We start from the raw sequence: 26,965 nt of genomic DNA, 5'->3' as shown, positions 1-26,965 counted from the left end.
TATCCGTACTAATAAGCAAAAATGACTTAAGATAATTTAACATTTGTTTTCCTTTTTTTATTGCTGAAGACTTGACATTTTTTCTTCTGCGGTCTACTGTACAGATGTGAATTCACTTTTGGTGTGAAAAGGCTTTTACATTTGCCAAAAATAGAACTTTTCATATTAAAAACAAACAAGCAAGCCTTGCCCAGATTTAAAAAGTAAGGCAAAAGTAACGTAACGCATTACTTTCAATAAAAAGTAACTAAGTAAGTAACTACTTTTTAGGGAGTAACTCAATATTGTAATGCATTACTTTTCCCCAACACTGTTTATAAATATGCTGCACACACAAAAACTGGGTAAAATAATCCATTTGCAATTAACATTTTATTATCACTTTTTATATTGAAAACATTTGTAATAAACAGTTTGTGAACATGCAACCCTTCTTTACCTCCAAGAGCTTTGTATTCTTTTATGGTGCAGGCAAGACTGAGCAGCTGAACCAACCAGCAGCTATTATCCACCAATTGCTTGATATAACCACACGCCAAAATCTGTGAAAAAATAAAATAAAAAATACGTCTACATCTACCCCCCTCAATAGATTCAAACACTCAATCACAGTTAATCTCTTGATTTTCGATAGTAAAGACAATAAATCCACTCACGGCAAAGACGTTTTTCATTGTGATGACGAAGACATTGTAAGCTATGAGGAAGTCCCAGTAACGGAGGATCTTCTTGATTGGCTTGAGCAAGAGATTGCCTCCAAAGAGCAGGAAGTAAAAACACGCCACCAGGTAACCCATGCAGAAGATGCTGATTCGAGTCGTGCCCGTGATGAAGATGATGGTCAGGACGAACCAGAACAGGTAGCTAAACATGATCACCTTCAGCATGTCCAGGTACGACCTGAGAGAAGGAAATGACATTATCATGACAGTAACGTTTGTTTAATAATCTATCCAAACTAGGGATGCGCCAATAATACATGTCTCAGCCGATATTGATAGCCGATTATTCAGAATGATATTTGCCAATACCGATAGTTTAGGAATCTCTTCCTGTTAACTAGAGGTACAGGAAGCCCTCTCATTTGGTACATAATATTAACAATGCAGGCAAAAACTGTTTTTTTTCATGCACCTGTCAAGTTTGAGATTTTGGGCTTTTTTGGGTTTTTCATAGTGTTTTTTTCAGACTAGTGGAAAGAAAACATCCAAAAGACACTGTTAAGGTTTTCTTTTATAGCACTTTATATATTTGCGTCAATAGATTTCAATTACAATACATATTTTTAAAGGGCCGTTTTCTCAAAATGACTTTTTCTCCTTGAATAAGCCATAAATCTCCAATTCAGTAGCACTTACACACACCAAACTTAACATTTCTATTCCTGTTTATATCCTGAAGGATTTTACAGAGGGATTTGTTCATATATAATTTGCTTGATTTTATACAATGTATACATTTTATCAGCTAAAAAACTGTTTTCTGCCTGTTCTAAGTATTGTCTGAATTATGGAGTGACAAAATGAGATACCTAAAATTCCTTCTGTAAAAACATTTGACTCTAATATGTCAAAAAAAAAAAAAAAAAAAAAAATTAAACAAGAATTTTGAAACTGACTTCATCCAGTATTTACATTTTTGTACTAGAAATGTATGCAAATTAGCACATATTTAATTAAATAATGCCTCATTTGCATATTTTAACCTAACAATTTAGAAAACTTGTACAAAAACTTTATAATTATTAATGTAATCAATCAACTGGGTAAGTAAGGTGATAACTATTAGTTAATTAAAAAAATGACTGTTCATTTACTGTTACTAAAACATTATTTTATATGATGATTATACAACCAATGTAGAGCGTATAAAATAAAGGCTTTAAATAAATATAAATCAATGACTCAAATTATAGCTTAATGTGTATTTATCTAAATTATGGTTGGAAATAAAATTATTTAAATAATTTAAAATAGAAATATATAAATTAAGAAACTAGCAGAGAAGAAAAAATAACAACACTTGATGATTTATAAGTGCACAGTGGAAGTATGCAAACATAATGCAGCCATCATTTATTTAAATCAGATGAAGTCACAGCCGGTTATGCTTCATTTCCTATATAGCATCAGACATCCTGACAGGCGTAATTATAATGAGCGGATCGATACTCCGGAGCAATTCCTTCACATGTATATAGATGCGCTGCACACTAAAAGCTCGCACATGCTTTGAAATGCACTTTAGACCCGCCACTCCAAAGGTTAAAGTACATCCTCCCGGCTTCACGGCCTTGTTTGTAGACGCTGGACGTTGTGTTTAGCCACAGGTCTGTACTAAGAGCTTTGATGAAAAGCTGAGATGTTGTGATATGGACCTGCATTGATGGACCACAACAAGCAGCAGCTTCCTCTCCTAAAATCAATCACCTTGTAGAAAAAAAAGATCAGTCCATACTTAAAAGCTACTTATTGGGTTAGAGCTCAGACACAGAGAGAACGAGAATGTGATGGAGCATTATGGATTTTTTCCCTTCTTTCTGCAATATGATCCATGGAAATTCTTGGAAAGTGAGGGCGAAAGAGGATCACGTACAGTAGAGTGACTGATATTCAAAGACCTGAATAAACTGCTTCTCAACCTCAGTTTACACGGCAACTTCCAGTGACAAAGCAACCAGAAGAGGGGCTATTTTAAACAGACTTGCTGATTTATTGCATTTGATTATTCGAGTTCAATATCTGAAAAAATATTTATTTCTCTGATGGCATGTGCGTTGTGTACCTGCAGTGAATGAAGTCCGGCACGGGGTTGTGAACGCTAAAGGACGCTGCGTCCAGGTCTCGGCAGATCTCTACGTTATCTCCCGCCATCAGACGAACGGCCGCTTTATTTTCATCGTCGAACACCTGCCTTTGCAGCGACGCACACAGCAGCAGCATGAAATCATCTACAGCAGAAAAACAGAGGAACTTATATACACAAAGTGGAAAAAAACATTGGATGCTTCACACAATTTTTTAAAAGACTATTTAATACTTTAAGACAGACATAGACTGAGTTCTTCAGTGTTATAAATAAAATAAAATTAAATTAAATAAAAACTTCTAAGATAAGTTATTGACTATGGCAAAAATAAAATAAAATGAAATAAAATGAAATAAAATAAAATAAAATAAAATAAAATAAAATAAAATAAAATAAAATAAAATAAAATAAAATAAAATAAAATAAAATAAAATAAAATAAAATTCAAAACAGGCTAAATTAAAATGCTTACCTTTAAAAGGTGGCATATCTGCCTATAAAATAAATAAAATAAAATAAAATAAAATCTCCTAAGATTAATTATTGACTATTGCAATTATGGTAGTGCAGGTAATTTACTTTATCATTTTTTAAAATAAAAATAAATAAAAATAAATGATTGTCCATGGCAACTATGGTAGTGCAAGTAATTTACTTTATTTTGGGTTGGAAAAAAGGAACTAAAATAAAGCTATGTTAAACTTAACAAAATAGTGTGCAACATAATAAACTAGCAAGATAACAGACTTTATTTCATTCTTTTAGTTAAAATAAAATAAAATAAAATCTCCTAAGATAAATTATTGACTATGCAATTATGGTAGTGCAAGCAATTTTCTTTATTATTTTTTTTTAAATAAAAATAAAATAAAACAAATTGACTATGGCAATTATGGTAGTGCAAGTAATTTTCTTTATTGTTTAAAAAAAAAACTTCTAAGATAAATTACTGATTATGGCAACTAGTGCAAGTTACTAGTAATTTTCTTTATTAGCCTATTTTTTTAAAATAAAATAGAACTAAAATATTTTGAAATATAATAAACTAGCAAGAAAACCAACTTTATTTAATTATTTTAGATAAATAATAAAAGTAAGTAAAATTACATTGAGGTAAATTAAATAAAAAAACTCCTAAGACAAATTATTGACTATGTCAACTGTGGCAGTGCAAGTAATTTTCTTTATTATATTATAAAAAAAATTAATAAATAAATAAATAAAAACTAAAATAAAGCTATGTTAAACATAACAAAACATTGTGAAATATACTACGCTAATTATTTTAGATAAAAATAATATAAAATTAAATTAAATCAAATAATAAAACTGACTTTAATTATTTTAGATAGGAATAAAATAAAATAATAAAAACTCCTAAGATAAATTGACTATGCCAACTATAGTAGTGCAAGTACTTTATTAAAAAAATAAAATATAATAGAACTAAAATAAAGCAATGTTAAGCATAACAAAAAATACTGTGAAATATAATAAACTAACACGAAAACAGACTTTACTTAATTATTTTAGACAGAATAAAATAAAACAAAAAAACTCCTAAGATAAGTTATTAACAATGGCGAAAAAAATTGTGTGTAAAATTCTGTGGCAGTGCAAGTCATTTTCATTCATTCATTTCCTTGCTGTTGTCTGTCAGAGATGAACACTGTGATTCATAGTGGTCTGTTTTTGCGGTATCATCGATCTGATATTTACCCGCTCCCTAAATGCCGCGTTAAAAAACAGAAATGCGGTCGGTCAGTTTGTATGTGAGCCAGAATAACCTGAGCCGAAAAGGTCAAAAGTCTTACCCTGCAAGTCAAAGAGGATTTATTTACTTTGACCGCTGTTACTACGTCCTACTGAGCAGCAAAACACAACAGCAAAACCTCTAATGTTTAATGGCAACACATGTGCGACCCCAGACCACAAAACCAGTCCTAAGTAGCTCAGGTATATTTGTAGCAATAGCCAAAAACGTAATGTATGGGTCAAAATTATCGATTTTTATTTTATGCCAAAAATCCTACAGCAAGTATATCAAAACATAATTTTTGATTAGTAATATGCATTGCTGGGAATGACATTTGGACAACTTTAAAGGCAATTTTCTCACTATTTAGATTTTTTGCACCCTCAGATTACAGATTTTTAAACTGTGTTTAGGCCAAACATTGTTCTATCCTAACAAACCATACATCAATGGTAAGCTTTATTCAGCTTTCAGATGATGTTTGAATCTTAATTTCAAAAATATGGACCCTTATGACTGGTTTTGTGGTCCAGGGTCACATATCAGCATTAATGCTTAATATTTCTAAGGTAGAACTCACAGACGAGGAACATGGAGTTGGGTTGAGTGTGGAAATCAGGAATATAAAGCCATTTAATGACGTCAGAATCCATCATGCGGCCAGGAAATCTCCATGGATAATCTAGAAAGAGAAATTTAGAGAAATAATCAAATACACTTTATGCATTTTAATGTCACCAGAGATGTTTCAGTGAGAATGTTATTGCTATTTTATCATATTCAGATCACAATAATGTCACGCATATCCAAGTTTTTTTTTTTTCTTTTTACTTGTGTGCAATTATAATTGAATACTAGTACTATTATTCAATCACATTTCTGAACAAATTAGTATACTTTACTTATTATAATTTGGTTTCAACTTGAAAAGTAGGGTTATTTAGTCTAGCTGAGGAACAATATGATAAAAAAACAAAAATAAATTATCATTAAAAAAAGCATGTCTAAAGCTTTCAAGACCACACTTTTATAAACCTTTTATTGCAAGATGTTTCTGTAAAAGTCAATAAGACTGACTTTAAAGTAAATAAATATGATACTGAGTAAACATTAGGGCTTAAAATAAAATAAAAACCTTTAAGATAAATTATTGACTATGGCAAATATGGTAGTGCAAATAATTTTTTTATTATTTTTGAAAAAAGAACTAAAATAAAGCTTTTTTAAACTTTGTGAAATATAATAAACTAGCAAGAAAATGGACTTTAATTCTTTAAGTTAATAAAAATAAAATAAAATAAAATAAAATAAAAAACTCCTAAGATAAATTATTGACTATGGCAAAATAAAATAAAATAAAATAAAATAAAATAAAATAAAATAAAATAAAACTTCTAAGATAAATTCTTGACTATGGCAAATATGGCAGTGCAAGTAATTTTCTTTATTAGTTTTGAAATAAAATAGAACTAAAATCAAGCTATGTTAAACATAACAAAATATTGTGAAATATAATAAACTAGCAAGAAAATAGACTTTATTTAATTCTTTTAGATAGGCATAAATAAAAAAATAATAATAAAATAAAATAAAATAAAATAAAATCCTAAAATAAATGATTGACTACGGCAAATATGGTAGTGCAAGTAATTTTCTTTATTAGTTTTGAAATAAAATAAAACTAAAATAAAGCTATGTTAAACATATCGAAATATTGTGAAATATAATAAACTAGCAAGAATGCAGACATTATTTAATTCTTTTAGATAAATAAAATTAAATAAAATAATAAACTCCAAAGATAAATGATTGACTATGGCAAAATAAAAGAAAATAAAACAAATTAAAATAAAATAAAAGATAAGATAATGTATTGACAGTGGCAGTGCAAGTAATTTTAATGCATATATTTATTTGGTGTTGTCTGTCAGAGATGAACACTGTGATTCATGAAGATTTGTTATTGCAGTATCATCTATTTCATATTTACCTGCTCTCTAAATGTCACGTTTAAAAAATAGAAATACAGTCGGTCCACACTTTTATGAACCTTTTATTACAAGATGTTTCTGTGGAAGTCAATATGACTAAATTTAAAGTACATATATTTGATACTGAGAAAAAATTAGGACTTTTCAAACATTTTAATCAGATTAATTATATTATATAAAGTGGCATTCAATTCTATATCACTTAATACATCATAATCCTCAAAACTACCTCTGAGATTCTGCATCAGTATCAAACTGAATGGAAATCTGTGCTTAATCCCAGAATGCACAACACTCTTATATTATGTAGTAGATGGAAACTGTCTAAAAACAAAAAGGAGCAGTTCAATTAGTAAGACGTTTGAAAAGAACCAGAGCAACACACCTTTACAGGCAGCCGGTGGGATTCCAATGCAGATGAAATACTGGAAGGTGATCATACAGGCCAGGAAGCAGCAGTATTTGGGCCAGATCTCAGCGATGGCTTTCCTCCGGCGTCTGAACATCACCACAGACAGAGCCAAACCGTGCAGCATGGAGTAGAAATCCATCCGCTGACCCATCACATTGATCGCCAACAGGAAACACACCTAACACCACACAGGAACAAACCGAGAGATAGAACGAAAGACTGTTAGACCGTTAATAGATAGATACAGCTGAGGTCAAAAGTTTACACCCCCTTTCCGAATTTGCAAAATGCAAATTATTTTACCAAAATAAGAGGGATCGTACAAAATGCACAATATTGTTTATTTAGTACAGACCTGAATAAGATATTTCAAATGAAATATCTTTATAAAAATGACCCCTTTCAAAAGTTTGCATACACTTGATTCTTAACACTGCGTTGTTACCTGAATGATCCACAGCTGTTGTTTTGTTTAGTGATAGTTGTTCATGAGTCCCTTGTTTGTCCTGAACAGTTAAACTGCCTGCTGTTCTTCAGAAAAATCCTTCAGGTGCCAAATTCTTTGGTTTTTCAGCATTTTTGCGAATTTGAACCCATTATACAATGACTGTATGATTTTGAGATCCAACTTTTTTACACTTAGGACAACTGAGAGACTCATATGCAACTATTACAGAAGGTTCAAACGCTCACTGATGCTTCAGAAGGAAAAACAATGCATTAAGAGGCAGGGGTGAAAACATTTTGAATTTAAAGATCACAGTAAATTTAACTTATTTTGTCTTCTGGCAAACATGTAACTATCTTCTGTAGCCTCTGAAGGGGAACAAATATGTGACCCTGGACCACAAAACCAGTCATAAGGTTAAATTTTTACAAAACTGAGATATATACATCATATGAAAGCTCAATAAATAAGCTTTCTATTGATGTATGGTTTGTTAGGATAGGACAATATTTGGCCGAGATACATCTATTTGAAAATCTGAAATCTAAGGGTGCAAAAAATCGAAATACTGAGAAAATCACCTTTAAAGTTGTCCAAATTAAGTTCTTAGCAATGCATATTACTAATCAAAAATTACATTTTGATAGGTTTACAGTAGGAATTTTACAAAAAATCTTCATGGAACATGATCTTTACTTAATTTCCTAATGATTTTTGACATAAAAGAAAAATCAATAATTTTGACCCATACAATGTATTTTTGCTATTGCTACAAATATACCCCAGCGACTTAAGACTGGTTTTGTGGTCCAGGGTCACATATGATATTTAGGCAAAATAAGAAAAATGTACATTCTGTTCAAATGTTGTCACCCACGGCTCTTAACGCATATTTTTCCTTCTGGAGCATCAGTGAGCATTTGAACCTTCTGTAATATTTGCATATGAGTCCCTCAGTTGTCCTCAGTGTGAAAAGATGAATGTCAGTATCATACAGTCATTTGTATAATGGGTTCAAATGCACAAAAATGCATTTTTGGGACCTGAAGGATTTTTCTAAAGAACAGCAGGCAGTTTAACTGTTCAGGACAAACAAGGGACTCATGAACAACTATCACTAAACAAAAAAACACAGCTGTGGATCATTCAGGTAACAACAAAGTATTAAGAATCGAGCGTATGTAAACTTTTGAACATGGTCATTTTTATAAATTCAACTATTATTTTCTCTAGTAGACTAGATTTAAATGTCTTTTATGTGAAATATCGTATTCAGCTCAGTACTAAATAAACAATAACATGCATTTTGTATGATCCCTCTTGTTTTGGTAAAATACTTAACATTTTGCAGATTCTGAAAGGGGGATGTAAACTTTTGACCTCGACAGACAGACAGACAAGCACACAGATATGAAATGCACCTCTAAACCAAACTTGTAGAAGAAGTAGTTGATGAAGTATTTGGCGCAGTCGATGATGCCGTTGTCAAGGTTGTGTCTGGTGATGTCGTGAAAGATGGTTCGAGACGGAGGAGGAGAGAGTTTGTTTCTTAGACGGAAGAACTCCTGATGTCTGTAAATGGTGACTTCAAATGCCAAGATGGCCAACATCAATAAGTTATTCTGAGAAAGAAGGAGAAGAGCAAGAAGATGAATGTAAACAAGCTCTGTACTGGCTGACTGTAGCTTCTCCACCTCAAGAGATTACATTCATTAATACATGATGTTTGGTTTTGTTTTATATTTACTGTATTTGCCAATCGTGCTAACTTTATATGAAAATGTAGGTTGTTTAACTTCAGATAAAACTATGATTTGTGTTTTTCTATTAACAAACATTACTTTTACACATTTACAAGCTCTGTTGCACTATATTGTTTACATTGTTTACGTGGTTTGCACTCTCTACCATGTGTCCTTGTATATTGTGTTTTTCATTTTATATATGCTGTTTATTTGTATTTATTCATATTTTTTAAATTCTACCTTTGTATTTAATGTTACTGTTTGTATTTAATATTACTTGTATGCACCATGGGACTGAGAGTAACGCAATTTCAATTCTCTGTATGTCCTGTACATGTGGCAGAATTGACAATAAAGTTGACTTTGATTTATGAAATCCTAGACTGTAATAAAAATCATAATATATGACCCTGCACCACAAAACCAGTCATAAGGTTCAATTTTTTTTTTTTGAGATTTGACAAACGCTGAACAAAAAAAACGCTTTCCATTGATGTATGGTTTGTTAACATGATCTTTAATTATTATACTAATGAGTTTAGGCATAAAAGAAAATTCTGAGTCATACTGTGTTATTTTGGCAATAAAATAATAATAATAATAACAAAAAAATAAAAATAAATAATATAGGTCTATACTGAAGAAATACTCCTGGTGTTATACAAACTAAATTAAAATGAGATGAAATAGAAATGGGAACCGAAAATAAAAGATGTAACGAAATTTGAATGCTGAATATAAAACGCTTTCCATTGATGTCTGGTTAGTTAGGATAGGACGATATTTGGCTGAGATACATCTATTTGAATATCTGCAATCTGAAAGTGCAAAAAAAAAAAAAAATATCCAAATATTGAGAAAATCACCTTTAAAGTTGTCCAAATTAAGTTTATGGCAATGCATGTTACTAATCAGAAATTAAGCTTTGATATATTTACAATAGGAAATTTACAAAATACCTTTATGGAACATGATCATGAATTATTATTCTAATGATTTTTGGCATAAAAGAAAAAATTATAATTTTGACCCATACAATGTATTTTGGCTACTGCTACAAAAGTAAGGTATGGTGTAATCTAGGTATACATTTATATTTAGCATTGAACATGAAGTTAGCACTCATTAGAAGCTAGTTTGGTGCCAAATGTCATGGATAAATATTTCCCAGAAAACATTGACCATGTCTCCTCACCCTCAGGTTTGGCAGTATATCTTTAAATTTCACCAGGCCGACCCAGTTGGCAGGATCCACAGGCTCCCGGTACAGTAGGGAATGATTCATGTCCTCCTTTTCCTCATCTGTGTAGTTGAATGGCTACGGAGACCACAATCACATGATTATATGCAAGAACCAGCAAATCTATTGTTCTGCTACAGCCTTCATATGGATGGGATTGACTCATTTGATGAGTAAAGAAACTTACCAAAATACAAATACTTGAGTAATTTTTGGGTTCGATGGTCTCGAGCTGATAAAACAACTTGCAGACGATGATAACACACGTCCAGATGGTACAAGCGCTGGAAGCAAGAACTCGAAACTGCTTATACGGCAGCGCAAACGCCCATGAGATCAAAAACACATAGTTCAGCAGCGAAACCTGCAAGACGCACATGTGAGAAACAGAAACACCTTTAGATTACTGTATGATAACCTCACGTTTGAGCTTCTACCTCTTTGACAGACAGCAGGATGATGTAAGTGGACACGATCTTGATGATGTGCATCTCCAGCAGCCACCAGACGAAGAGCTTCAGCTTGTGGAAGTACTCCAGGAACTTGAGGAACAGGACTGTGAGTCGGTCCACCACCAAATGCCATTTATTCTTGAGGTCTGAAACAAAACAGACACAATCTAAGACCAAAATGGTTAGCAGACTGACTCTGATAAAAAAATAAAAAAAGAAAAAAGAAAAAGGAAAAGGAAAAGGAAAAACTTAGAAAAAATGTGAACCGCAGAACTAGCCAACACTTTCACGCTTTAGAGGATTTTAGTTCAATTTAATGTAACGCTACCTTGACTGGTTTAACAGCGTTTTATACATAGCTTAGTGTAAAATAAAATAAAATAAAATAAAATAAAATAAAATAAAATAAAATAAAATAAAATAAAATAAAATAAAATAAAAATAAAAAATAAAAATACAAAAAAAGTACAAAAAACTAAAAACAAAATAAAATATAGATAGATCTATACTTAGGAAATATATACCTGGTGTTATACAAAGTAAATTAAAATAAGATAAAATAAAATGAAAATGGAAAAATGTATAACTATATACAATATATTCCTGGTGTTGTGCAAAAAACAACACAAAATAAAATAAAAAAATAAAATAAAATAAAATAGCAAAACAAAACAAAACATTTAGCCTACCTCAGAAAAGCCAACAAGCCTATAACATTGTTTAAAAACAGCCGATGATCAGGACCGATTATTTCCTGTCAATTAAAATGCGGCGGGAAAACGTGCCAGAAAGCAACTTACATTAAGAAAATGTTTCTTGTGTTGAGTTTAGGGCTGTCCCGGTTGAAGCAATAAAAACAGGTTCTATTTGACCCCTGAATTAACTGTAGTTCAAGCTAGGGTTGCCAGATCTGCGGTTTTCCCTTCACCAAACATTATTTGCGATGTGCCTCCCATCCAATAATTGCAAAGAGCATTGCGCTTTGTTACTTCTGATAGGAAACAAAGTCTCAGCTTTGTCATGAAGAAGTTTTTAAGAAAACCTGAATATCTTATGTGCAATTCAGTTTACGATATGTGACCCTGGACCACAAAACCAGTCTTAAGTCGCTGGGGTATATTTGTAGCAATAGCCAAAAATACATTGTATGGGTCAAAATTATTGATTTTTCTTTTATGCCAAAAATCATTAGGAAATTAAGTAAAGATCGTGTTCCATTAAGATTTTTTGTAAAATTTCTACTATAAATATATCAAAATGTAATTTTTGATTAGTAATATGCATTGTTAAGAACTTAATTTGGACAACTTTAAAGGTGATTTTCTCAGTATTTTGATTTTTTTGCACCCTCAGATTCCAGATTTTCAAATAGATGTATCTCGGCCAAATATTGTTCTATCCTAACAAACTATACATCAATAGAAAGCTTATTTATTGAGCTTTCATATGTTGTAAACATCTCAGTTTTGTAAAATTTTACCTTATGACGGTTTTCTTTTGTTTTGTATAACAACAGGTGCATATATATATTGATTTTTCCAAACAGTAGTCTAGTGTAGTCTACACATTTCTAGTTTTCATTTTTTTAATATTTTCTATCCTGTGTAGATTATAAATGTGTAGACTACAGTAGGGGAATATCAAGAACTATACAGAATATATATTAGAGATGCACCGGTACAAAATGTCTCAGCCTATAAAGACTTCCTTAGCCAATTATTCAGAATGATATCTGCCAATACTTATAGTTTGGTTTTCTTATGAAAAAGAAAATCTCTCCCAACTAATTCTGTAAACTACAGGGATACCTCTCATTTGCTACATTAGAGGAGACCACAAAAAAACCCATCTTTTTCATCTAAAATGTTTTAGATGTTTTATTGCAGTTTTTTTTCCATGAGACATTGTGTTTATTAATTTTTTTACATGCATTCAAATATTGTTTCATGTTTATTTCGTGCTGCAAATATTAAAAAGGAAAAGATCATTGATTCACATGCCGCTTGATTTGAGGCGAATATAGTTATCTCACTACAAATTAAAGAATGTAAAAACATTTATTGTTATTACAATCAACAGAATTTATAGGCTGAGACTTGTGTGCTACAAATAATGAATGGACTTGAAAACGTTTTAAGGTGCCATAGAATGCATTGATACAATATTTTACATTGTTCTCTGATATCTACATAGAAGGTAAATGGCTTAGGTAAGGGCAAAAATTCTCCAGAAACGGTTTTACAGGTCCATTTACAACCCTAGGATTTGTCCCTAGAATGAAATGCTCTGTTATTGCCTTATTTGGAAGGTTCCTGAATAATAAGCTCTGATGAGTGATTGGCTGTTTCACAGAGCGGCTCATTTCAGTAGTTCGAGCAGCTATTAATATGGAGGTCATTGAAACTGCCGTTTTGAATGCGTGATCGTTTTACTTTAACTTTTGAGATTGGCGATTGCACTACAGTAGACTAGACTGGATTGCAGTACCTGAGCTCTGTTCTGAGGGCAGTTCAGTATCTGTGGCAGCACTGAACTGCTGTATGTCCTCCTGACTGGACAGATGAGCTGAATGGATGGACAGAGACTCTTTCTTCTTCTCCTCTTCCACACAGTCCACGACAAGCACCACCTCGTTCATGGACTCTTTCTCCTTCTCCTTCTCCTTCTCCTTCTCCTTCTCCTTCTCCTTCTCCTTCTCCTTCTCCTCCTTGAGCAGCGGCTCCGGAGACGTGCTCATCATTGTCAGATCGGCCAGACTCCCGTCAGGATGAGCCAGTCTGGAGATCAGGAAGATTGCGTTAGGACAAAAAGACACACACTGTCTCACCCAATTACTGCATATATGTGGAATATGAGTGATTCTTCAATTAGAGGGACTTCTGACTTCCTGAAAGCTGGAAAAATGACTTCTTTGAACTATGCATGATCTAAGTGTAAACATTTATCATCACACATCCTGGAATAAATTTCTATTCACAACCTTTATCAGTCTCCTTTCAGGAAGTGGATTTTCACTTTTCACTTTATGACCAAGAAGTTTCATTTGCTGCTAATAAAACACATCTGGTGTACATTTGTTTTGAATTTATACGAATAAATGCATTGTTAATTAATTTGAAACTGTTGTTTTCGTCAACGATGACGATGACGAAATCATTTCGTTGACGCCACTTTTTTCCATGACGAAAATGAGACGATGACGAGATAAAAATGGCTCGTTGATGACTAAAACATGACGAGACGTGAGTTTTCGTTGACGAGACGAGAATAGATGAAAATGTTAGGGGGTGGTCCGTCAGACGTTTAAAATGCATGACATTTCTGCTTATTGTGCATGCCAATTAAAACCGAAAAAAGTACCTGCCGCCTATGGCAAGCCGTTTTAGCATTAAATACTCTTTGCTATACTAGTATGGCAAGCCGTTTTAGCATTCCATCCTTGTTTGTCTTTTATGTTTTAAAACATTCCTTCATTATTGTAATTATTGGTAAAAAAAAAAAAATAGTCGATCCGGAAGCTCACATTGTGTTGAATTAGCCTATAGATCTGCTATTTTCAGAACTTATAAGTGACACTACCCAACAGCAAAATACTTACTGACCTACATTAATTTGTTAAAAGACTACTTTTCCCCCAGTTTATTGACTAAAACTAGACTAAAACCTTTTTGACTTTTCGTCGACTAAAACTAGACTAAAACCTTCTTGACTTTTCGTCGACTAAAATTGGACTAAAACTAATAACCATTTTAGTCCAAAAGACTAAGACTAAGACTAAATCTAAGATGGTTGTCAAAAACAACACTGATTTGAAATGCTCAAATATCAACCAGATAAAGATTTATAAAGAATTAAAAACATATATAAACATAAAAATTAAAATGATTATTTTATTAAATGTATTATTTTATTAAAATTATATTACATACATTTCTGCCTTACAAACTACTATTCAGCTTCTAATTTCCATACAGAAAAAACCTTTATAAAAATCTAAAAATCTGATAAAATGCTTGGCATGATTATTTATTAAATATTAAATATTAAATATGAACATGAATATTTATTAAATATAATATTTAAAAAAATGACCACGAAAAATACCATTAAATATAATTTAATATTAAGGAAAAAATATGCTAACAATTGTGCTGGTTATAATAAGCAAATAAAAACATTCTGGAATTAAACATTTTGACACCCACAAAAAATCTATCATTCTGCTTTAAATTAAATTAAATTAAATTAAATTAAATTAAATTAAATTAAATTAAATTAAATTAAATTAAATTAAATTAAATTAAATTAAATTAAATTAAATTAAATTAAATTAAATTAACCAAGAATTAAAACCTACAATTATTTTTTTATTATTTTTCTTTAAAGCATTTTGTCTTTAAAATCCTTTAAAAATCAGAGAAAAGTTCCTCTAATTGATGAATCACCCATACTTTCTCTGAACTTGGATCACATGCTGATCAAGTTAGCTCAGTTTGGGTTATAAATGCTGTTGTTTAACTGTTAGTGCCTAGTAAACGGCATAAACTTTGAATCAGGATTCCACAGGCAGGGTTTGGGTGGAAAACATGGATGCCGTGTGCATTAGATCCGTAAGGAACAAGCCGCATTGCATTATTATTTTTGTAAAGAAGCAATGCATGAATCATGTGACCAAAAAACCAAACCAAAACAAACATTTCAGCAGTCAGACTTTTAGTGGCAATGGCCTCTTCCAGATGGTCTTGCTGTTATGAAGGGTTTAAACGCTTGCATGATGAGGTTTCATGTCAAAGCTTTACCTCGTTTATACCACACTTACTTGCTCTGAGGAGAAGAGATTTTTTGCTTGATGCTGTTGAAGCAATTTACAGAATGGAAATATACGAAATCAAAACAATGCAAAGTCTTACACAATGGAACATTACTGTAAGATGAGTCAGAGAAGGAGGGACAGAGAGATTCTTTGAGGAGGAGAGGCCGTGCATTTTAGAGACATGCTGAGGAGATTCATTCCCTGTCAGAGTAGAAGAGCAGGACTATCGTCAGGATATACAGTAACGCTGACGGCAAATGGCTTAAAGTAGGACTTTCTGGGATGCATTTGAGCAGGCAGAGGTATAAAGTCAACATGAAATCAAAACCAACCCTATTTAGTATTTTAATACGCATTTGTGGCCCTAAATGTTATTCAGAAACAACAAAAAATGTTTAAAAATATACAAAATAAGCTAATGACTTGCCCCACCATTAAAATGAATTTCCTCGTTGGCCAGTGTTGTTATTGTTAAAAAATAAACTATTAAAAAAAAGAAAGAAAACAACATTATTTGTTAATTGTTAAATAAGCATAAATATAAATATTAGAAGAGAACACCTTAAAAAAACTACTACTAAATTTACTACAAATAAAAGTACATTAAAACTAAATACAAATATAAAAAAACAAACTAATAAAAATGAAAAAAAAAAAAAACACTAATAACTGTTTTAATTTACATTTTTAATAATTATTTAAAAAAGTAATTTTTAATAATTTAATTTTTTGTTTTTATTGATATTTTTATTTCTTATGCATCTGTTGAGATTTTTTACAAACTTTATTTTTTTTTAATGTAAAGCACTTTAAATTGCAATTGCATACGAAATGTGCTATAAACCTAAACTTAACTATAAACTCAAAGTAGGACTTTCTGGGATGCATTTGAGCAGGCAGAGGTTTAAAGTCAAGATGTAAGTAAAATAAGTTGATAACTTGCCCCACCATTAAAATGACTTTCCTCATTGGCCAGTGTTGTTATTGTTAAAAAATAAACTACTTAAAAAAAGAAAAGAAAACAACATTATTCGTTAATTGTTAAATAAGATTAAATATAAATATTTGAAGAAAACACCTTAAAAACTACTACTACTAAATTTACTAAATAAAACCAATAAAAATACATTACATCTAAATAGAAATATCAAAAAAAAAAAAAAAACTAATACACATGCAAAACTTACTAAAAGTTTTAAAATGACTAAAATTAGTTTATTTCTTAACTGTTTGAATACATTTTAAATTTTACATTTTTAATAATAATTATAAAAAGTAATGATTTTATTACTTGTTTTTATTTTTTATTTTTATTTCTTATGCATCTGTAGAGATTATTTACAATCTTTTTTAAAGTAAAGCACTTTGAATTGCCATTGCATACAAAATGTGCTTTAAGCTTAAACTTAACTATAAACTCAAAGTAGGACTTTCTGGGATGCATTTGAGCAGGCAGAGGTTTAAAGTCAAAATGAAATCAAAACAGACCGATTTAGTATTTTAATATACATTTGTGGCCATAAATGTTATTCAGAAACAACAAATAATGTTTAAAAAAAAATATATATATATATATAAAATAAGATAACTTGGCCCACCATTGAAATGACTTTTCTAAGTGGCCAGTGTTGTTAGTGTTAAAAATAAATAAATAAATAAAATATTTACAAAAATATATATTTTTGGTAATTGTGAAATAAGATAAATATATGTATAAATATTAGATTAAAATGCTTTTAAAATTTTACTAAAATTGCTACAAATAAAACTATTCAAATGCATTAAAGCTAAATAGAAATATCAAAAAACAAATAAAAAGGCAACTAAAATACTAAAAGTTTAAAAATGACTAAAATTACTTTGTTTATAAACAGTTTTAAAAAAAAATAAATGTTTAATATTTTGTAACAATTTAAAAATGTTAATTTAAATTTGTCATTTTGTATTATTTGCTTTTATTGCTATTATTATTTCTTAAGCATCTGTTGAGATTTTTTAATCTTTTTTTTTTTAATGTAAAGAACTTTGAATTAACATTGCATTTGAAATGTGCTACAAACTTGCTTAGCCTAAACTAAAAATAAAATGAAAACCGAAACAATTATAAATAAAAGCTAATTCCGAATATCAATAAATGCTGATAACAGTATATAAATAACACATCCAAACTACTTTTTATTTTAGGCTGCTGTTAAAGGCTTTCTAAAATCATACCAATCGTTAACACAGTCTTTTAGTGTCTATTAAATGTAATAAAGTTATTTATTTATTTTTTTTTTTATCTTCAGCCTTTAATTTCCCAATGAACACAGATATTTAATTTAGGGAAAAATTAATTTTTTCAACTCATATTTTATTTATCAGAACCTGACTGGATCAGATGATTACCAACACCCACATTGGTCAGTCACTGAATATTCATACATCAGATTATGGAAGTAAAATGGTTTTGAATGCTATTTCATGTTGATTTTGACATTTTTTTTAAACATTTAAAGCAAACGTTAACGTTCTAGATGGGAAATCAAGTCGTTTGATTGATGTCATACATATTTTTGATCTATCCAAGAATCTAGAAGAACGTTAAGTGAGAAAAGAGTGAACTGGCAAACAGGATTAGTGAGAAGAAAGAGGGATTGTGGGAAATTAGGGGAAAGGTGAACATTGGTTGTTTTTTCCCATGGATGCCAGAAAAAGACAAGCAGTCACCCACCTATCCACGATCAGATAGATACGACCACTGACTTTAGTATAGCTGTCATGTGAGAGGGGCGGCAGGGGAAAGACGGAGCACATGATTGGTTAAAATAGGAAATGGATTTGGATAAATAAAGATGATTGGATGACACTACTGCAGATTCAACAGAGAGAAAACAGTCATGAAAGAAGCTAGTGTGAAATGAAGAAATGAGGATGAAACAACATCAACAAAACACTTTAGGAAAACATGGCTAAAATTAATTCAAATAAAAAAATTTGTTATTAAAGGGTTCCTATTATGCTCTTTTACAAAGTCTTTATTTTGTTTTGTGGTGCACTAGAACATGCTCTCATGCTTGGTGGTTTGAAAAATGCTTTATTTTTCACATAATTTACATTATTACAATAGCTTTCTTCCCAGGCTGGCACAAATGGATCGATTAGTTCCAGGTTTGATAGAGGTCCGCCTTCCGAAAAACGAAATGTGTTGTGGTTGTTTAGCAATCCCACTGCGTTTCGATATACGAACATCTTAGACTGCGTTTCAGTCCTGCCACATCCCTTCAAAGCAGCAAGTTCCATGTACAACTACACAAACTAGATTAAAGTGATTCTTACATTTTAAATATGGATATTTTTCTCACAAAAACACATCGGATCACTAAAGGAGGCTTTTACTGACCTCTTTTTATTATCGATCGACTAATGGAGAAAACACTTGTCTATGCCGTTCTAAAGCTAGGACTATTTTTAATATAGGTCTGATCAGTGTTGGTGGTAACACATTACAAGTGATGAAAGTTACATAATAATACTTTTCCCAAGTGACTAGAAACGTAACGCATTACTTTTTAATTGACAAGAAAATATCTGAGTTACTTTTTCAAATAAGTAACGGCAGATCCTTTTTTCCCCCATTTATTGATTAAACGCTCTCCTGTGCCCATGTTGAGAGAAATTGTGAGTATGATGTGAATATGCATTAACCTCACTCACTAAAAAAAACAGATACAGTATTCCTCAAAATGAACAAAAACTGTGAAATTCAACGCAAACCTGCAATAATTAAATGTTAAATAATACAAATATAATTTATGTATTTAATCCCATTTTATTAACCGATGCCAACCAGTGATGCGCGGGTCAATGTATAAACAACCCGAACCCGACCAACGTTTTCAACTAACCCGCCAGCGACTCGGACCACAAAAAAAAGAGAGAAAATTTTGTACCCGACCCGCTTCCTGACCCGCATGTTTAATATTTGCGACTGACAGCAGCGATTATATGCGGCTGCGGTGGAGATGCGTTCACTGTCAAACATCATTCGGCATTAATTAGGTAATTTTATCAAAAGAAATGTTCTTGATTACAAGAAAAATACAGATTGCTCTTGTGATTTATTTTGTCTTTCCTTTATACAGATTTAAATAGTTTCGTTTTCAGTAATTCTCCGATGTTAAATATGATCAAGAATTATTTTATTTATTTCGATCTACAGTGTAATAAAAGTTAAAAAAACAAACAAAAGATTAGCCTATAGCCCTAAATATATATGGACTACAAGCTAATTCCTTTTTTCTTAACTTTTAACTTCTAAAAATCATCAAGAATATTAAATCAACTTAATAGGCTAGGTTAACAAATTTTCTTATACAAACATAACGAATGCACTTCAAAACAAAGTTTTCATATATACTGTAAATTCAGGAAACAAATATTCTTGTATATATATTAATTGTATAGCTATAATAGTTGTATCAAATGAATAAGGAAATTATAGTGCCTTGAATTTATTAAGTTTGTTCGTTTCCCTCTGGAAATGTAAAGAAAAAATACAGTTTTTACTTGGAATTTGTTTTTAATCCCTGGTTTTAAACCAGCATATACATGAGATAATTTATATATTATTGCTTGAATAAACATTTAAAAATAGTGCTAAATTGTAGCCTAGAATCTAGACGCGCCCCTAGAGGCAGCAAATTACATTTGCTTCCAAGGTCAGTCTAGTTACTCTCAATTCACTTAAAATTCCGAAAAATCCAAGATGTACCGGGCCAATCACGAGTCGGTGGGCGGGCTTAACATGACCATAAGACCATAAGGTCCGTCAGACATTCTCTGGTTCCGTGAATTACGCGTGGAAAACTGAACAGTATTTATATCATTTTTTACTTTTGATACACAGCCACGTCCATCTGTCCTGAGCAAGAGTTTAGCATCAGGCTCGTTACATGTGAACACACTCTGACGTAGTATACGCAAACACCGGAAGCAATCTGTGGCGTGTATATGACACTCATTATTTACACAGTGCACAGAGATTGTGGATATAGCGGCTATTCAAAATGGTAATTGCGCTTATCCTGATTGTTCAAACCCATTTAAAGCTAAAAGATTACGTTTGCTTGCGCAAACTCATCCTGGACTTTTTCACCGATTTCCCCTTACGGTGTTTGCGTATTCTACGCTGGAGCACGTTCACATGTGACGAGTCGAATGCTAAACTCCTGCTCAGGACAGATGGACGTGGATGTGTATCAAAGGTAAAAAAAAAAATGATATAAATACTGTTCCGTTTCTTGCAAAAACCGATCGTTTCGTGTCTTAGGACATCAGTGTATCGTCACGAGCCGCAGGGTGTAATTTGGATTTGTCTGTGCATGTTTTTGTTTACTTTTAAAGGTTTAGTGCCCATCTATGTCTATTATTTGGCTGACAGACTGCACTGGTTTTCGTAAAAAATCTTTGTCGCTCTGACTACGTCACCTGACCTACTACGTCTCTGATTGGTTGTAGAGCTATCCTATTGCGCGGAGAGGGAGTTTGAAAGACAACCGTTTATCCCACCCCTCCAGATGTAGTTCTTGAAAAGGGATTTTTAAAAAAAACTAAATATCTCCCTTTGGAGATATCTTCGAGATTTGTAACTTTGTAGATGTTATTTATGACCAAATACACACCACACACTGGCTAAAATTCAAAAAGTGAAAAAGCATAATAGGACCCCTTTAAAAAATGTATACACATTTATATAAATTATTAATAATGTAAATTATTATTTATTAACTATATGGTTACAGGTTTGCACTTGTGTTACAAAGTTAAATGTGACTCTTTAATCAGATTTCATATATTATGACACATGACCTCACCTAAGATGACATCATATTCACACTTCCTGTTAGTATGAGCTGTGACTAGCGGGAAAGCATCCTGCTTTCATCCCTCACCTGTAAATGGTGCTCTCCTCTTTGCTTATGACGGCTTTGAGATCGGTGAGCTGCAGGAAGCCGTCGTGGAAGTAATGCAGGTGCAGGATGCAGACCAGCAGGAAGGACGTGGGGATGAAGATACGGGTGAACAGATCTGAAAGGACATACCTCTCCAGACCGATGTCCCTCAGTCTGAGAGACAAACAGAGAATCATTGCTGCATTATTCTGATGTAAAACTTAAATGAGTTACATACAACGTTAAATAGACCACAAGGTTGTATGGTTTGTGGTGATTCAACTGATCAAACACATCTAGGATGTTCAAAACTCACACGTCTTCTGACATGCCCGTCATACTAGTCCAGGTAGCGATGGCGTTCTCAAACTGACAGGTGTAGATTAGGATGAGCACTAGCATGGTGTAAACCACCACAGACATCCAGAAGTACTTCAGGATCCTGCGCCACCATTCATAATGGACCTGAGGAGAACAACATGCTCTGTCAAAGACCTTTAAAGGAAAAGTTCACCTGAAAATTTAAGTTCCGTCATCATATATATTTCTAAATGAATATTTATCTATTTTATCATACCGTTTTGGGGTATATATCTCATGTATATAATTTATCATACACACATATATACATATGCAGTAGTCAACATTTGAAGTGGATCTAAAACTTTCATCATAGTTGTCCTAAAACCAAAACAATACCTGTTCACTTCAAATGTTAACTACTATGTTTTAATTTATATACATTATATATAAAATGTACACTAAAATGGGCATCTTTTCATGCAAAAATACAGATTAGGTTAAAAACAAATTAAATTTAACCCTGCATTTATTTGTTCCAAAGTACAGCAAAAACTGTAAAAATTAGAAAGATTTTTTAATATTTAAAATAAATTTTCTATTTCAATATATTTTAAATTTGACTTTATTCCTGTGATTTCAAAGCTGAATTTTTAGCATCATTACTCCAGTCACATGATCCTTCAGAAATCATTTTAATATTTATTATTATTATTATTATTATTATTATTATTATTATGTTAAAACAGCGGAGTGTAATTTTTTCATGTTTCTTTGATGAAAAGAAAGTTTAGAAGAACAGTATTTACCTGAAATAGAAATCTTTTGCAATGTTATAAATGGCTTTATCATCATTTTTGATCAATTTATAGCATCCTTGCTAAATAAAAGCATTAATTTCTAATGAATAGAATGTACTCAACTCAACAAAACATGGAACGAATTGCCATTGAACATTACATGTTTTTTAAAAAGTAAAATGAGGTTTAAAAAATTGTTGAAAAAATATTTAATTGCACAGTACTGAGTGGATTGTTGGTCTTGATGCTATGTATGAAATTTGGGTTTTTATGTTTTTGTAGTGGTTTTTGTTGATGTGGATTAATGTAGTTTTGTTGTGTGTATGATGGACCCCAGGAAGAATAGCCACTACTTTGGTAGTGGCTAATGGGGATCCAGATAAATAAATAAAAATAAACTGTTTTAAATATTGATAATAATAAAAAAAGTTTCTTGAACAGCAAATCAGCATATTAAAATGATTTCTGAAGGATCATGTGACACTGAAAACTGGAGTAATGATTCTGAAAATTCAGCTTTGAAATCACAGGAATAAATTACATTTTAAAATATATTCAAATTTAAATCAGTTATTTTAAATAGTAAAAATATTTACAAATTGTACTGTTTTTTGCTGTACTTTCGATCAAATAAATGCAGGCTTGGTGATCAAAAGAGACTTTAAAAAAAAAATCTTACTGTTCAAAAACTTTTGACTAGTAGAGTATATATAAAATTTTGAATAAAAAGGCTTAATTTATGCACAATTACATTACATAATATATATTTAGCATAGTTCACCATTTTTTTTATTTTGCATAAAATAACATTCTTTTTTTTTTTTTTGTAATGTGACTTTTACTTGTTTCCATATGTGTGCAGTCACAAGTCAAAATCCTAACAATCTTTCTGGTTTTATAGAGTTAGACAGCAGTGCAGCACCTGGTAAAGAGCCACGCAGGACAGAAACATCATCATGTAGATGATCTTGTACATGACCATCTTTCCTTCGAAGCTGACGAAGAAGAACATTCCTCCGCAGACATAGATCCAGTATTTCATCAGCATAGCCATCACTAGCTTCCCAATCACATGCATCAGGTCGTTCTCATCACCCTCCTCTTCCTCTTTGTCTTTTTCTTCCTCTGCAACCCACATGAAAAGTTATTTCTGTATGAATAAATAACAACTAAGAAAAAATTGCTGCAGTGACTATTACAGGATTTACAACGAGTCATTGCAGGTTAATAGGGTAAAAAAAAAAAAGAACTAATAGTTATCACCTTACTTAACCAGTTAATTGATTATATTGACAATTGCAAAAAAAAAATGTTGTATTACAAGTTTTCTAAACATGATATTGAAATATGCGCTAATTTGCATACATTTCTAGTACAAAAATGTAAACACCGGATGAAGTTTCAAAATTCTTTAATTTTTTGGACATATTAGAGTCGAATTTTTTTTTTTGTCACTCCATAATTCTTAAAAAGAACAGACAAAAAACAAATGATTTTTTACCATTTTTGGGGGGAATAAAATGTATAAAATCAAGCAGATTATATATAAACAAATTCCTCTGTAAAATCCTTCAGAATACAGACCGGAATAAAAATGTAAAGTTTAGTTTGCGAGGAGAAAAAAATTATTTTGAGAAAAAGGCCTTTAAAAATATGTATTGTAATTGAAATCTATTGACACAAATAGATAAAGTGCTATAAAAGAAACACTTAAAAGTGTCTTTTGGGTATTTTCTCTCCACTAGTCTGAAAAAACACTTTATGAAACACCAAAAAGCCCAAAATCTCAAACTTGACAGGTGCATGATTTTGCCTGCAATGTCTCCCCTGAATCTGTACGCTACACACAGGGAACCACCTTTTTTCTGCCCATCTACTTTGATGTCACAAAGTGCGGCTTCCTCTTCCATCTTCTGTTGTCGCTCCATCAAAGTTTGCCTGAGCAGAAGCCAGAAACTCAGCTGACACAGAACCTAGACACAATGCCAAAAACACATTAGTAAAATGCTTATGTACGTGAAAATATTCAATCTTATGCAAAATCAGGCAGTTCATTGTATAATTGTTACCTTGCTGCTAAGTTCAGGAAAGGGCACCTTTATCTTCAGAAAGAAACCCGGCACTGGTTCCAAGCGCTCAAAACACCAGATATACTGAAGGACCAGCAGGAGGTTCCCATAGGCCACCATGAACGGAGAGGTCATCATGGCATATTTCCTCCGGTCTCGCACCATCCACAGAGTACAGGACCACAGCAGAAAGACAAACGTCAGCCAGCTAACGTACGTTATACTCCACGCCTTAGAAATGAAGAAATATGAGATGAGATGCCATGGCTTATATTTTTAAGCATTTTGTTGAATCATTTCCTTGTCAAAATCTAATATATATCTTCAAACGGAATAGGTAAAAGGGATAGTTTACCCAAAAATGAAACCATGATCCTTGGTGATTCTACTAGTTTTTAAAATAAAATAAAAAACATATCAAGTAAAACAAAATTAACCCTCTAGGGTCTGAGGGTGTTTTGACAAATGCCCTGACATTTGTGTTTTTTTTGTCAGTATCTTAAAAACAAATCAATGGCTAAGGTCTGATTACATTGTAATCAGCACAAATTGGGCTACAATAACATGTAAGCAACATGAATGTACATGGTTGTTTTTTTTTTTTTAGAAAACACTGTGGTTTATGCGTGGTGAAAAACTAAATTTATCAAAGTCACTGAAACAGTATCAAAATCTACATAAAACATAAAAATATTAGGGCCGGGACTCGATTAAAAAATTTAATCCAATTAATTAGAGGCTTTGTAATTAATTAATCGAAATTAATCGCATTTTAATCGCATATAAATATTTGACCTGAGAACAGTGAGAAGTAAGTTTTTTTATATGGATTTTTAGTATACCATTGAATAATGACTGAATACATAAGCTTAAGCAACAAAATATTGTTTATTTTTGTTCAACCAAGTCCAACAGACCAGTGCAATATTGCCATTAAGTGTAGCAATAGGCTCGATGTGCTACGGTGATATGTGAATTCCTTGTTGCATAGCTTGCACACAACCATGCTCTTATCGACGCTTCCATCCATTCGTTTTTTGTAACAAAATTTCCCATCCACAGGGCCAACCAAAGCGGTCCCATCAGCTTTTTTGTCCATGTTCACTGTGGTTTGTTTTGCTGCGTCCCAATTCGCCTACTTATACTATGCCCTATAAGTATGTACTCTTTTTGTGAAGAAAAGTACATACTTTTGAGTATGTAGCAGAATAGTAGGCAAGCTTTGGGACATATACTTCGTCATAACTGCTTCTTTAACTGATGCTCTGTTGCTTAGTTACCTGAATCCTGTCACTGTTTAAACTGCCCTGTCAATCATCACAGTTAACATTATCTACATTTCGTTTAATTTAATTTCCTACCGTATTAGAGAGAAATGAAGAGGCACGTTCTTTAACGAGTCTTTCATGCCGAGAACTCTGCTCTTGTGTTTGCTTAATTATGCATTTAAACGTTAATGACCAAACCTATCATTATAAATGTTGCTGCACATGGAATATAACGCGGATAACATTTAAAAAATATTTTTTTATCAGGTTACACACTGATTATTTATCACTCAAACCCCTTTCTCTACCTGTCCGTTGGTCGCGCATATCCTCCATGTTTGTAGTTTTTTAACACTTTTTATGCGTGTTTGTAGTTCTAATCGAATCCTCGTTCACGGCGCAGTGTGTTGTGGGCAATATTAGCCGTTAGAGTGTGCATTGATCGTTAAGTAGTAGACCATCCGGGAATCTTTGGAATACTTTTTTAAACATACAACGATTTGGGACATATACTACTTAGGACGGACGCAGCTTGTCTGAACGCTAGTTGGTGCTCCAGTATAATCGGTCCGCCGAATCTCATCCAGTGAGAAACGTTCCGCGGTGCAAAACGAAGTGCGATTAAAATGCGTTAAAAAATTTTAACGCGTTATTTTTGTGTAATTAATTAATCTAAATTAACGCGTTAAAGTCCCGGCCCTAAAAAATATACATAATAACGATCAAATACACCTTATGTGTACTGACAGACTGAAGTGGTTTTCATTAAAAATCTTCGGTTGTGTTCTACTGAAGAAACAAAGTCACCTACATCTTGGATGCCATGGGGGTAAGCAGATAAACATTACATTTTCATTTTTGGGTGAACTATCCCTTTAATTTGTGGTTCTTGATACGTTTTTTCTGACTTACGATAACTACCAACTTACA

At 31.9% G+C, this 26,965-nt stretch overlaps 1 protein-coding gene across 1 annotated transcript in view; it reads right to left on the bottom strand.

The window, feature by feature from the left end:
* piezo2b (piezo-type mechanosensitive ion channel component 2b) overlaps positions 1-26,965 on the bottom strand; it is a 151,711-nt gene that overhangs the window by 44,259 nt on the left and 80,487 nt on the right. Inside the window, exons 13-29 of the mRNA XM_073848538.1 lie at positions 24,768-24,998; positions 24,557-24,671; positions 23,621-23,817; positions 21,915-22,063; positions 21,599-21,772; positions 18,379-18,420; positions 15,672-15,704; positions 13,340-13,629; positions 10,838-10,998; positions 10,588-10,764; positions 10,356-10,478; positions 8,837-9,037; positions 6,941-7,145; positions 5,145-5,246; positions 2,785-2,950; positions 657-900; positions 440-542 (exon numbers count right to left, since the gene is read on the bottom strand). Coding sequence (XP_073704639.1) covers positions 440-542; positions 657-900; positions 2,785-2,950; positions 5,145-5,246; positions 6,941-7,145; positions 8,837-9,037; positions 10,356-10,478; positions 10,588-10,764; positions 10,838-10,998; positions 13,340-13,629; positions 15,672-15,704; positions 18,379-18,420; positions 21,599-21,772; positions 21,915-22,063; positions 23,621-23,817; positions 24,557-24,671; positions 24,768-24,998 — 2,713 coding nt within the window. The remainder of the gene's footprint in view (positions 1-439; positions 543-656; positions 901-2,784; positions 2,951-5,144; positions 5,247-6,940; positions 7,146-8,836; positions 9,038-10,355; positions 10,479-10,587; positions 10,765-10,837; positions 10,999-13,339; positions 13,630-15,671; positions 15,705-18,378; positions 18,421-21,598; positions 21,773-21,914; positions 22,064-23,620; positions 23,818-24,556; positions 24,672-24,767; positions 24,999-26,965) is intronic.

The sequence above is a fragment of the Garra rufa genome, chromosome 10 (genome assembly GCF_049309525.1).
Source record: "Garra rufa chromosome 10, GarRuf1.0, whole genome shotgun sequence".
NCBI classification, from domain to species: Eukaryota; Metazoa; Chordata; class Actinopteri; order Cypriniformes; family Cyprinidae; genus Garra; species Garra rufa.
Note: the sequence above shows the minus strand (reverse complement) of the source record. Positions and strands in the feature narration are given on the sequence as shown.